Raw genomic sequence first — 15,037 nt, forward strand, 5'->3', positions numbered from 1 at the left:
AAGATATTAACACTTTGCAGTCTGGCGACACCACAGTGGTGTTGTGAAAATAGTATCGCTCAGTGGCCGGTGACAGCACTTTAGTATCTCTTTCATTCTGTTGGTGTTTTGTTTAGGTAACAATAAGTTACACACATCAACAAGTTTTTTTGTTTTTATAAGTACTTGCGCACTTTCATCATGGCAGATGAAAGAGACGATATGATTATTTATGATGAATGCATGAATGTCTTGTCTGACATTCCGGACAACTTGGCCAATTGGGAAGCAGACATTGGATATCAAAAAAATGAAAGTGAAGCATAATCATCGAAAGATAGTGAAATACGTCCAAGAAGAATTCGGCGAACACTATGGTTGCCAACTGATTCGGATGAATCAGACGAAGAAGACAGACTATGATTTACTGAGGACCAGTAATAAACTTGAAGGATCTTCAGATCCACACATATTTCCCAAAGATACACAGAGCATCAAGGATATCATAGAATTATATATTGGGAACAATCTATTTGAATGTATTAGCAATGAAACCAACAAGTGCTACAGTCAAAATTGCAATAGAAGGAAACTGAATAAAAAAATGCCAAATTTGTTGATGTTACGGGACCTGAAGGTAGAAAATGATTTGGGCTTGCTATCCTTATGGGAATTGTAAAAAAACCAAGGATCGATGAGTACTGGTCAGCTAATCCGTTGACACACATACTGATTTTTCACAAAACGATGTCCCGCAACCAATTCAGACAAATATTATCATTTTTACATTTTTCTGACAACAATAATAAACCGGATAATGCCAACCGGCTTTTCAAAGTGCAATTTGTAATTGATTATTTCTCCAAAAAGTTTAAAGAAACGTTTAATCCAAGTCAAGACATCTGAATTGATGAAGGAATGTTACCGTGGCAAGGACAGTTAAAGTTTAAAGTTTATAATCTGTCGAAAATCACAAAATATGGCACACTGATTCATATGCTGTGTGATTCGAGTATTGGATACATTTCCTCATTCAAGATATATTCCGGCGCTGGGCAGCCTTTAGCAAAAACAGTTATGGAGCTATTGACTCTTCTTATGGAAAGTGGCATCACCTCTACATGGATAATTATTATAACAGCATAGAACTTGCAGAGAAGTTACTTGAAAAGAAAATTCGAGTTTGTATAACGATTTGGTGCAGCCTGATAGAACATGCAGTGACTAGATGCTGGCAGGACAAGGCTTCCAGGTGTAGCGTCTGGAGGCTGTGGGAGAGGAGGGGAGGGTAGAACAGGAAAGGAGAAGAGCAGAAAAGACTAGTAGATGCATTGGCAGGGAGTGGCACACAGTGAAGGTGAAGCGTTGTGAATTGGGAGGAGGTGATAGGACAGATGGATGGAAACTGTTGGGTGGAGGCTGTGGGGCAGTAGGTTACCATAGTTTGAGGCCAGGGTTACCTCAGAAATGGAGACGGTGTTGTAAGGATAAGTCCCATTTGCACGCTTTAGAAATGCTGATGGTGGAGGGTAGGATCCCAGTATCCCAGTGACCTGGGTCTGAAGCAGCCATTGAAATCAAGCGCATTATGTTCAGCTGCATGTTGTGCTACAGGGTGGTCCACTTTGCTCTTGGCCACAGTTTGGTGGTGGCCATTCACCTGGTGGGCAGCTGGTTGATAGTGACACCAATATAAGAAGCTGTGCAGTGATTGTGGCAGAGCTGGTGTGTGACATGGCTGCAGTCACAGGTATCCCAGTCTCTGATGGGATGGGATAAGGCTGTGATAGAATTAGAATAGTAAGTGCTAGGTTGGTTTATTGGAAAAGTCTTGCACCTTGGTCTTCCACAGGTATATGATCCCTGTGGCATGGGGTTGGGCTTGGGAGTGGCATAGTGATTGAATAGGATGGATGGGTAGGATCTTGGATAGAATATCCCTCATTTTAGGGCATGATGATAGATAATCAGAGCTCTGATGAAGGATGGGGTACTTATGGGAAGTATCTAAGGCTTTAAACTGAGACTGGAGATTATGTTGGACTCCTGGGATGAGTTTACCCTGGCAAAGTTTATAGGTGGAGGAATGGTTCATAACCAAAGTGGTGGAGTCATTGTCTGCAGGCAGGATGATTAGGTCAGGATCTGATCTGAGGCTTTGTATGGCTTTCATTTCTTCCTCTGGAAGAGGCCAGGTTGGAAGTAAGGATTTTCTGGAAGGTGACCAGGGGGTGATTAGGTGGGAAGGGGGGTGGATGATGGTTGGATGGTGATATCAACTGGGGAGGTAGGGTTCAGTATTAGGATTAGTTTGGCCTTGGCTTGAGGAATTATTGTTGATGAAGGTTTTCTATTTGAAGGATCAGGAGAAGGAGAGTAGGTCTTCGACAAGTCCAGCATGTATACATTTTGGCATTGGACTGAAATTGAGATCTTTGGATATGACTGAAACTTCTATGGAGCTGAGGATTTTGGTGAAAATGTTAACAACAGTATTCTGAAATTGTTTTGGCTCTGGGTTTAATGGAGTGTTGATAGAAAGTTTAGGGGGGTTGTGGCAATTTGAGAAGGTCAGTCAGGCAGGGTTTAGGTGGTACAGGGATGGATGAGGAATACTTTGGGTAGGATAGGGGGAGGTGGTGTCTGGAATGCTGTTCTAGGTGCTATAGTGTAATGGATCCAATATGAGAGATGTGATCTACATAGTAGAGAGTGCACAGTAGCAGTATTCTGTCAAGGAAGCAGAAGTGATTCTGGAATGCTTGTGCTGTGGAGATGCATTTTTGCAGTACCAGATTTGTGAGGTACAGACTTGCAGAATCTGATAAGGTGAAGGTCATTGTAAAAGTTGGGGTGGGATCCAGAGATAGGAATTTTGAGGGTTAGTTTGTGGGGGATTGTGTGGTTTAGGCAGTGTTTAAGGAAAATGTCAGGATGGGTTTTAGCTAGGGAAAGGGATAACTGGAAATGCTGTAGAAAATGGGCAGATGAAGGGAGCTGAATAACAAAAAGAGATGCATGGAAATAAGTACAGATATGTAAAAATACCACAAATACATAACAATGTGCACAAGCACAAACACATACATAAAAAATGTACAAAAATATGAGGAAAAAGAATGGAGTAGCTGATGTACAGAAGCGTGTGCACCTTGAGAGATAAGGGTGAAAGGGGTGGGGTGAGATTGGTTAGGTCATGATGCACAAATTTGTGTGGCACGGGTTGGTGTGGAAAATAACATGCAAAGAATACATGAGAATGAGGTAGAAAATATGATCAACAGGAATAATTTTAATTATCAATGGGAAGGATTTGTAGTATGAGATGTTGCACCAGCAGTCGATGCAGTCAAATAGCCGTATGTTGTGTATGGTTGAGACTGTTGGTACTGTATGGTTCGGATGTCAGAGCATGTGTGGTTTGGAAGGAGATGAAAAAACACAGGAAACGAGAAAGAACAGACATGAAGTAGAGTAATGCTTTAGAGAATGGTAAAAGGAAAATAACACTGGGTTGTGGGATGGAAGAAAACTGTTAGACAAAATCAGGCAATGTAAAGTCCAGGTTGGGATATCACAGTATTATGAAAGACAGATTGCTACTCATCATGAAGGTGACACATTGAGTTGCGCACACACACACAGTGGAAGGGCTGTTACACATTAAGCTTTCAGCCAAAGCCTTCTTCATAATTTAGATTGGAGCACACAAACACAAGCTTGCTATCTCTTGATGCTTCAGCAACAATCCAACTCTGTCATGTCACAACCTGTTTATGGGCCATCTAGAGGAAACCTCCCTAGCCTCCGTAACATCTCAAACCCCTGGTGTGGTTCAGGTTCTTTGATGATATCATCATTATGTGGACTCAGGTCAGTGCAACATATTCTCATTCTTCACAATCAAGCACCTTGTCTCCCATCCACTTCACCTCGTCTTCCTTGACCTGGCATGCCACGGTCCTGTACAGTGACCACCACCTCCGTGATGGCTCCAGCCACACCTTTGTCCACATTAAAACTACCAACCATCAACAGTATCTGCATATTGACACGTATCATCCCTTCCCCACCAAAAAATCTTTCCCATTTAGCCTGGCCACCTGGGGACAGAATATCTGCAGTGACAAGAACTCCCTTTTGCAGTATGCTGGAGGTCTCACAAAAGCCTTCAACAGGCAGGCACTTTTCCCCAGACGTAGCCCCCAAACAGATTTCTGGTTATAGATCCCCACACAGCTCCAGTCCTCCCACTGCTACCAAGAACCAGCTACAAAGGAGCAGCCTCTTTGTCACCCAGTACTATCCCGGAATGGAACAACTGAACCACATCCTTCATCAGGACTTTGGTCGGATGTCACTCATGATGACAGATAATCAAAGATCCATTCCATCCTTTCTAAGGTGCTGTTCTGTCACCCATCCACCCTTCACAACTTCCTAGTTGATCTCTGTGCCACTCCCAGTCACAGTCCCTTGCCACTGGGATCATATCCCTGTGGAAGACCCAGCTGGAAAACTTGCCACACACACACACCCAGTACTCCTATTCCAGTCCTGTCACAGGTTTATCCTACCCCATCAGAGTTCAGACCACTTGTGGAATAAGCCATGTCATATACCAGCTCTGCTGCGATCATCAAACAGCTTTTAATATTGCTATGACTACCAACCAGCTATCTAGCAGGATGGATGGCCTCTACCAAAGTGTGGCCAATAGCAGTGTGGACCACCCTGTGGTGCATTATGCAGCTGAACATAAAACACTGGGTGTCAGTGGCAGCTTCACAGCCCGAGCCATCAGAATCGTCCCTCCTACGACAAGCTTCAGTCTTTCCTCGACTGTGGAGATGGGAGTTACCCTTGCAACATGTTCCAAACTTCTGAATTCATACTGGCCTCAGTATATGGTAACTTAATGTTCCCACACCCTCCACCCAACAGTTTCCACTTCACCGGCCTCTCTCTTTCCAAAAAGCCTCCCAATGTCGTGTCTGGTAGCCTTATCCTGCCGTCATTTATATCCTGCATGCTCTGCCAGACTGTACTGGTTTCTCTCCCTCCACCTGTACCCTGCTACCATTTCCATTGCCCACTCCTGACTGCTGCTCTGCAATACGACACAGTTGCATTCTGGCCGGAGCAGCTACTGATAGCAGTTGTGTGTGTGTGTGGTTTCCTTTCTGAAGTCTTCTTTGGCTGAAAGCTCAATGTATAACACTCTTATTGTTGTGCCTGTCTGCAACTCAATGTGTAGTCTTTCTGGTGAGTAGCAATCTAGCTTTTTCGTAATTTTGTTGATATTCCAGCCTGCACTTTCCATTGTTTGATTTTGTCTCTCCAGCAGAATAGAATTTAGAACATTTGTATTACATGTAATATAATTTTGTTAGGAAGTCTTTCCCGAAAGTATATATCAACAACATAGCCAGAGTGATATGTTGACAGTAAACAGAGCAGGCAAGAAAAGAATAGAAACTTTTGAAAAGTGGTGATGCAAAAGAATGCTGAAGATTAGTTGAATAGATCTGGTAACTAGTGAGGTGGTACTTAATTGAATCATAGAGGGAAGTAATTCATGGTGCAACTTGACTAGAAGAAGGGATTGTTTGAATAGGACACACGCTGAAACATCAAGAAATAGCTAATTTGCCACTGGAAGGAAGTGAGTAGGATAAAAATTGTAGAGGGAGGCGATGGCCTCAGTACAGCAAGTGAGTTCAAATGGGTGTAGGGTGCATTAACAAGCATTTGAAACTCTAGGGTGGAATAACAAAAATGCAAGGAATGGATTGTCGTTACTTGCCATAAAGATGACCTGTGAGTTGCAGACAGGCACAACAAAAAGACTGTTACACATGCAGCTATTGGCCAAGGTCTTCCTCAGCAAAGAAAGCGTACTTACATTCACAAAAGCAAGCACGTCATGCACACTCGGCTGTCACCACTGCCTGCTTTGACCAGACTGAGATTGTCGCATGAATAGCAATCTGGAGTGGGGTGGGGAAGAGGGTGGGGTAGCAGGGTATGGGTGAAGGAAGAGAAAAGTGCTCTCTGGCAGAGCACACGGGCACTAGAGACTGCTAGGTGCAGCAGCAGGAGGTGGGGTGTAGGGAGTAAAAGGCCTATAAATTCATCCAGAGTTATCTCATCCCAGAAGTCCAACATAATGTCCAATCCCTGCTTAAAGGGATAGGCCCTTCCCAGAACCTCTCCCCTGAATCTATTTGCCTCTCCACCCCTTTGAAAACCCATACAAGACCTTCTACATGCTCCCCAAAAATTCACAAACCCAACAAGTCAGAACATCCCATTGTAGCTGGTAATTGTGCCCTCACAGAAAGGATTTCGGCCTTCATCGACCAACGCTTCGAAACAGTTTCCCCTTAATCTAGCCTCCCTCGTCAAAGATACCAACCATTTCTTTCATCGACTGTCCTCCATATCCTTCCCCCCCCCCCCCCCCCCACCCCCCACCCCCTACCCCTTTACCTCCTGGTTCCCTGCTGGCCACTGATGACACCACTTATGTATAAACCAACATCCCGAGGCCCATGGTCTGGTAACAGTTGAACGCCACCTCTCCCATTGTCAAAGACTCCAAACCTAATATCTCATTTCTCATTCACCTAGCCAACTTTGTCCTAATACATGACTACTTCTCCTTTGATGCAAAGAGACACAAACGAATCTGCTTCACAGCCCTGAGCACCTGCATGGCACCCTCATGGCCCCTTCATATGCCAGCCTGTTTATGGGTCATCTAGAGGAAACCTTCCTAATCTCTCAGAACCCCAATCTCCTGATCTGGTTCAAGTTCATTGATAATATCTCAAGTCCAGGACACCTTATCGTCATTCTTTCAGAACCTCAACAGCTTCTCACAAATCCACTTCACTTGGTCCTTCTCAATCCAACATGTCAACTTCCTAGATGTTGCTCTTCTCATCTCTGATGGCTCCATCCACACCTCTGTTCATATTAAACTCACTAGTCACCAACAGTACCTACATTTTAACAGCTGCCACTCCTTCCACACCAAAAAGTCACTCCCATACAACCTTGCTACCTGGGACGTATCTACAGTGACAAGAACTCAGCTCCCTTTCCCAGTATGCTGAAGGTCTTACCAAGATCTTCAAAGACAGGCATCACTCCTCGTATGTAGTTTGCAAGCAGATTCCCCGTGCAGTTTCCCCACATGCCCTCAATCTTACCACCACCCCCAAGAGCCAGCTACAAAAGAGTGCCCCCTTAGTCACACAGTACCAGCTCTGATTATGTATCATGCTGTGAAATGGGGCATCCTACCCAAGATCCTTCCCACCCTCCTAAAATGGTGTTCCGTTCCCCACCCAGCCTCCACTACTTCCTAGTCCATACCTATCCCACCCCCAATCCCAGACACTTTCCACAGGATCATATACCTATGGGAGACCTAAGTGCAAGACCTGACCTGTCCAACCACCCTGCACTTACTACTCCACCAGTGAAAACAGCTATGTTGTGTACCAGCTCTGCTACAATAGTATGACTACCAACCAGCTGTCCACCATGGTGAATGGACCTGCCCAACTGTGACCAAAAGCAAAGTAGACCACCTTGTGGCGCAACATGCTGTGGAACATAACATCCTTGATTTCAATGGCCACTTCACAACCTGGGCCATCTGGATCCTTCCCTCAACCACAAGCTTTTCTGCACTCCGTAGATGGAAGTTATCCCTACAACACAGTCTCTACTCCTGAAATTCTCCCAGCCTCAACTTACGTTAACTTACTGCCCCCACACCCTCCACAGAACAGTCTCTGCCCCTGACCCTATCACCTCCTTCCCTCTCACATTCACTCATCCTCTTTGTGTGCCTTCTGCCAATGTATCTGACCATCATTTCCCCCTTCCTACTCCCCTCCTTTTCCTACTCCCCTCCTTTTCCTACTCCCCTCCTTTTCCTTCTCCCCTCCTTTTCCTTCTCCCCTCCTTTTCCTACTCCCCTCCTTTTCCCACTCCCCTCTCATTTTCCTTCTTCTCTCCTTTTCCTCTCCTCCTCTCTCTCCTTTTCCTCTCCTCCTCTCTCTCCTTTTCCTCTCCTCCTCTCTCTCCTTTTCCTCTCCTCCTCTCTCTCCTTTTCCTCTCCTCCTCTCTCTCCTTTTCCTCTCCTCCTCTCTCTCCTTTTCCTCTCCTCCTCTCTCTCCTTTTCCTCTCCTCCTCTCTCTCCTTTTCCTCTCCTCCTCTCTCTCCTTTTCCTCTCCTCCTCTCTCTCCTTTTCCTCTCCTCCTCTCTCTCCTTTTCCTCTCCTCCTCTCTCTCCTTTTCCTCTCCTCCTCTCTCTCCTTTTCCTCTCCTCCTCTCTCTCCTTTTCCTCTCCTCCTCTCTCTCCTTTTCCTCTCCTCCTCTCTCTCCTTTTCCTCTCCTCCTCTCTCTCCTTTTCCTCTCCTCCTCTCTCTCCTTTTCCTCTCCTCCTCTCTCTCATTTTCCTCTCCTCCTCTCTCTCCTTTTACTCTCCTCCTCTCTCTCGTTTTACTCTCCTCCTCTCTCTCGTTTTACTCTCCTCTCCTTTTGAATTCTTCATTGTCTCCCTCCCCCCCCCCCCCCCCCACACACACACACACCACCTCCTAACACTGCCCATGGCACTCTCTAGTCCCTGCATGCTCTGCCACACCATGCTCTTCTCTCTCCCCGACCCGTACCCTGCTATCCGTCCTCCTTCCCCACCCCATTCCAGATTGTTATTCGGTGGCAATTGGATTCTGCTCAGAGTTAGTAGTGGTGGTGGTCTACTGTGTGTGGGCTGCGTTTACTTGTGTGAATGTGTGTTGCAGAGGAAGGATTTGGCCAATAGCTGCATGTGTAACAATCTTGTTGTGCCTGTCTACAACACAGTAGGTCATCTTTACGGTGAGTAGCAATCTACCCTGTTCCTTGTATTAATAATATTATGGCAAGGAACGTTGCTACTCACCATATAACGGAGATGCTGAATCACAGATAGGCACAATTATAGCTTTCGGGCATTAAGCACTTCGTCAACAATATGCACACGCACACGCTCTCACTCTCACACAGACGCAACTCACACACGTGACTGCAGTCTCAGGCAACTGAAAGCACACTGAGCAGCAGCACCAGTGCATGATGGAAGTGGCGACTGGGTGTGGGGAAAGGAAGCGGCTGGGGTGGGGGGAGCATTAATGGCCGAAAGCTGTGATTGTGAGAGTATTCTTGTTGTGCCTATCTGCGACTCAACATCTTTGCTATATGGTGAGAAGTACCTTTCCTTCTCATAATATTGTTACATTCTGTCCTGGATTTTCCATTGTTTGATTTTTGTCTGATGGCTTTTTTTTTTAATCCTAACCCTGTGCTGTTTTTCTTTGTTACTGTTTTATTTTGCATCACTGTACTCAATGTCCGTCTTCCTTCCTCTTCTCTTCTGTGTTTCTCTTGTCACCTTACAAACCGTGCTGCACACTGTACTTACGAGCCACACTGTACAAACCATCTCGGCTGCACACAACAGACAACTACAAGACCATGCTGATTGTTGGTGCAGTGTCTTATGTACCACATTAACCCCGCCGATGTTATTAATCCAATCGTTCAAATTGATCACTCTCCTTGTGTCATTTCCCGTGTTTTTGCGAGTTACCTCCAACGCCTTTTCAGTGCCAGACGATCTTGTACATACTAAGAACTCGTTCCCACCCCCCACACTTTCTCTATTCTATTCTATCCTAGTTCTTTTGCAGTAATTCCACCATCCAGTCACATCTGCCATCCCCCTTCTTCACATTTATCCATTCTCAGACCTGCCACTCACAGTAATATATATTTTTTATTAGTTATTCTTTACTTTGATCCTTGTGACTTCTCGTCCATTTTAGTGAGTTTTTGCCTATCCATATTGTTGACTCCTTTGTATTTCATCTTGTTTCATCCTTTTTGTGAATTTTCACACATATTTGGGTGTATTTTTGCGATTTTTTTTTGTATGTAATTCCACATTATTTATATAATTTTCGCATTTGTCCACCACCATGGATCCTTACTCCTTCCATCTGCGTCAGTACAAAAAAGTTTTCTTATCCCTAACAACATCACAGTCCCACATACTGTGCCTGCTTTGTTGCCTGGCTCATGGAATCCTCCCTAATGGCCTTACCATCAAATTATCCATCTCTGGCTGCTACCCCTCCTTTCACAATGACCTCCACCTGTTCAGATTCCACCAATCCTTGGGGCTCACCAACATAGTCCTGCTAAACAATATCAACCAAGCCCAGACCTCATTGCTGTACCTTCTCTCCATTCGCAAAATTCTCCTGCTATGCTATTCCAAATTCCTGGAACCCAAAACACACATTTCAACTAATGCCCCGCAGGAACTTCAGGAACATGCACAACACCAGCTCAAAGAGCTTTCCATCCTGCTCACTTCCTACTCCCACTTTGGAGTACCACTGTCCACCACCTCTACAACAACCTCCAAACCTCCCCCACATCCCCTCATAGCTGACAAACCCTGTCTCACAGACCTACTACATTTTACCACCCTCCAAAACTCTCTCCCACTAACCCACAGAAGCCAGAACCTAAACAGACCCGCAACACAGTCATCAACCTTTCCTCCAGAAGCCTTAGCCCCACAGAAATATCAGCCCTTTCCAAAGGCATCACCTTTGCTACCAATCGGACCCAGCCAAAGACCAATATTGAACCTTACCTAACTCAGTTCACTCCTCCGTCCAACTGTGATCCACATTAGCTGCCCCCAAACCACCCCCTGTTAACTTTCCAGAATCCCTTAACCTCAAACCTTCCATCACAATCATTCCCCAAATCCCTCAACATGCAAACTAACCTTACATGTGCAGAAAGAACCACAGTCCTCTACCTAAAAATTGATATTGACCTTATAAGCCTACATGCAGACAAAGGCTCTGCCACTATTGTTTTGAACCGTAAGGATTATCTGGTAGGACTCTTATCAGCTCTCAGATACTTGTACCTACAAACCTTGCCACAGTGACGTCATTCCAGTAATTCAGCAGGATCTACAGTCACTACCCAAAACCTTAGGCCCATCCCAGAACCTCAACCCAGAGCCTATCACTCTACTCATTCCTACCACTCCCCGCACCCCTACCTTCTACATTCTTCCTAAAGTCCATAAACCTAACCACTCAAGACACCCCATTGTAGCCGGTTACTGTGCCGCCACTGACAGACACTCTGCTCTCGTAGACCAACACCTTCAACCTATTATCTGGAACCTACTCTCTTATATAAAAGATGCCAACCATTTCCTCCATCAAAACTCTATAGTTCCTGTCCCTTTACCACACAATGCCCTCCCTGTACACTAAAATTCCTAATGCCTATGGTCTTACCGCTGTTGAACACTACTGTTCCCAACGCCCGATCGATTAAAAACCAACAATCTTCTTTCTAGTCGCCATTACCAACTATATCCATACCCACATTTACTTCTCTTTCGAAGACATTACCTACAAACGAATCTGGGGTATGGTTATGGGCACCCACATGGCACCATCCTATGCCAACCTATTCACAGGATATCTAGAGAAATCCTTCCAAAAAACCAAAAATCCTAAACCCCCACCTGGTTCAGATTCATTGATGATATCTTTGCTATCTGGATTGAAGGTGAGGACACTGTGCTCACATTCCTCCAGAACCTCTACAACTTCTCCCCCATTTGCTTCACCTGGTCCTACTCAACCCAACAAGCCTCCTTCCTAGATGTTGACGTCCACTTCAAAGATGGCTACATTAGTACCTCTGTCCATATCAAACCTGCTAACCACCAGTAATACTTCCACTTCGACAGCTGCCACCTGTTCCATACCAAGAAGTCTCTTCCATACAGCCTAGCCACCTGTGATCATCACATCTGCAGTGACGAGCAGTCTGTCTCAGAATATACTGAGGGTCTCACTGAAGCCTTCACTGACTGTAATTATCCTCCCAACCTTGTACAAAAATAGATCTGCCGTGCCTTATCTTTCCAATCTCCTACCACCTCCCAAAGTCCCACATTCCGGCCACAGAGGAGCATTTCCCTCATAACTCAGTACCATCCGGGACTGGAGCAACTGAATTACATTCTCCGCCAGGGTTTCGATTACCTCTCTTTGTGCCCTGGAATGAGAAATGTCCTGCCCACTATCCATCCCATCCATCTCGCAGTGGTATTCTGCCATCCACCGAACCTACACAATGTATTCACCCATCCTTATACAACCCCTGCTCCCAATCCCTTACCTCATGGCTCATACCCCTATAATAGATCTAGATGCAAGACCTGTCCCATACATCCTCCCACCACCACCACCACCTACTCCAGTCCAGTCACTAACATCACCTATCCCATCAAAGGCAGGGCTACCTGTGAAACCAGTCGCATGGTCTATTAGCTAAGCTGCAACCACTGTGTTGCATTCTATGTGGTCATGACAACTAACAAGCTGTCTGTCCACATGAATGGCCACTGACAAACTGTGGCCAAGAAACAAGAGGACAACCCTGTTGCTGAACACACTGCCAAACATGATGTCCTTTATTTCAATGACTGCTTCACAGCCTGTGCCATATGGATCCTTCCCACCAACACCAGCTTTTCTGAAATGCGCAGGTGGGAACTTTCCCTGGAATACATCCTACATTCCTGTAACCCTTATGACCTCAACCTTTATTAGTCACTGTCCTCACCTGTCCTGCCCCTTCCTTGTTCTCGTTTCAGTGCAACAAAGCCGTCATTCCACCACCACACTCAGTCTTCTTATTTCTCTCCTTTTCCCCTAGTCTCCCCCCCCCCCCCCCCCCCTCCCACTTATGCCCTGCCCTCCGTCTAACGCGCAGCAATTTACTGTCCATCACCCCGACCGTACTATGCCTCCCCCTCCCCGCCCCAGCCTCCTCCTTACCCCCACCCAGTCACCACTCCCACCATGCACTGGTGCTGCTGTTCACAGTGTTCTTTCAGTTTCCTGAGACAGCAGTCGTGTGTGTGAGTTGCATTTGTGTGAGTGTGTGTGCATGTGTATATGTGTGTATATTGTTTCTGCAGGCCTTACTGGCCGAAAGCTATAATTGTGAGTGTCTTTTTGTTGTGCTTATCTGCGACTGAACATCTCCACTATGTGGTGAGTAGCAATTTTCCTTCTCATAATGTTGTTACATTCCATCCTGGATTATCTATTTCTGATGTTGTTTTAGGGTGCATTAGTTATTGTGACATAAAGATACTTGCCCAAGGTCAGAGAAATGTGGTTAGTGAGTCAAACCAGTCTTTCAACTGAGGACCAAGACGATGACGACGACAACAACAACAACAACAACAACGTTATTGACAATGGTAACACAGATTATTGACCATTGCTGGTTATTTAAATTTCTGGTTTTGTTACACTGTGACAAAAACAGTAGTTGGTTGGAATTGTGTAGATAAAATTAGTTCCAGATCTAGTTTTTGTTAAAAGTCCTCAGCTTAGAAATAATCCTGAAATACGACTTGAAAATGTGGGTTACAATCGCGACATTTTGCTTTTTGTTCATATTAATGTCATCATGCACATTTAAGCAAAGCACATTATTTTGAACACTAGCTATTAAAGCTGAGCCACTAATTGTAGTAGTCCTGTGTCTATGTTAATAATTAATGTCAGGTTAGCAGTGGAATGCAGTTGAGTGTAAGGTGATATAGGCTACTGGCAACACTAGGTGTGTGATTCAGTTGACATGCATATAAATAAATCAATGTACTGCTCATTAAACAGTAAATATATAACTTTCAGCTCCATGAGTAACAAAGCAGAGAATGGTGCTTTTTTCCTAGTGGTTTACTGTATCTTCATATATAAATACTGGAGAACACCTCTCATATTGCAATACAGTCCTTTCCCAGGACAAATTTTACAGTTCCACTGTCCTCTCTTACCCAAACCCCTCAATCACACCCCTGCTAATAGTACATCTTACTTACTTACAGGTGAGTGCCATTGAAACAAAATTTCATCTTTACATCTTGCCCCCCATCCCCTCCCCACCTCCCACCCTTTCTTTGCCATACTCACACACACTTCATTTCAGTGTTCTCATGTTTTTCAGAGGATCAACTCATTGAAAGACCAGTTGGCAGAAATGAAAGTAAGAAATGTGAGAACTGTACCTGATGGGAGTGATGTTCTTGACAACAAATACCTCTATGAAAATTGTGGAGGATTGGAACCTACTAAGGAGAGTACAGAGAAACTTGCTATTAACAATGGTTTGTATGCTATCAGGATATGTATGGCATATGTGTTCCACAATGTAAAAAAATAACCTGATTCAATATTTTTCTCCATTCATTGCTTTGTGCATGCAACACATCCTGAAGGAATTATTGTATGATTAGGAGCATTGGCTATGTAGCTGAAGTACTGTCAGCTGTGAATTGATTTACCTTTCTTTCTTGATATTTATAAAATGCATGCCATTGGATATCTAGGTAGTAATCAATACAGTGATCCCTGATTTCCCACAACTATGTCTTTAGTACTTTCACTGATCACTAAAAAAATCTTAGAATTGTTCTTTAGATTGATTCAGTGATATAGTGAATGTCATTGTTCACTTTTCTAACAGATAATCAGAAAAAATGTGCTAATCATATACTGTAATTGACCAGTGCAGTGTCAGCAACATTATACTGAATTTTCAAAGACATAGAGCTGAAACAGGTGTGTGCCATGTGACTACAGTCACGTTTTACTGGCTTAAAAAAAGTCCTTGTTGGCAGTGATATGTATTGATAATCCCTTCATCACTGTCTTCTCTTTGTTTTAGGAACTGTTGAATTGCGTTTAAAAGAGTGTGTCATCCAATTATTTCTTTTCTCAGTAGAGATCAAAGTATTAAGCAAAGTCTACCCTTTGCTTAACACCATTTTATGAACACCTCGTTATACTGCAGAACAACGTGATGCAGTGGACGACTGTGGACTTGGATTCAGGATCCAATTCCCTGTCTGTTCCTCCAGATTCATTTTTTCT

At 44.5% G+C, this 15,037-nt stretch overlaps 1 protein-coding gene across 5 annotated transcripts in view; it reads left to right on the forward strand.

Moving 5' to 3' along the window:
• The window catches only part of LOC126282028 (myotubularin-related protein 6), a 428,326-nt gene that overhangs the window by 381,889 nt on the left and 31,400 nt on the right, over positions 1–15,037 (forward strand). For all 5 annotated transcript variants that reach the window (XM_049981431.1, XM_049981432.1, XM_049981433.1 and 2 more), the window contains one exon: positions 14,112–14,271. In XM_049981431.1, coding sequence (XP_049837388.1) covers positions 14,112–14,271 — 160 coding nt within the window. The remainder of the gene's footprint in view (positions 1–14,111; positions 14,272–15,037) is intronic.

Source organism: Schistocerca gregaria, chromosome 7 (assembly GCF_023897955.1).
Source record: "Schistocerca gregaria isolate iqSchGreg1 chromosome 7, iqSchGreg1.2, whole genome shotgun sequence".
Taxonomy (NCBI): domain Eukaryota; kingdom Metazoa; phylum Arthropoda; class Insecta; order Orthoptera; family Acrididae; genus Schistocerca; species Schistocerca gregaria.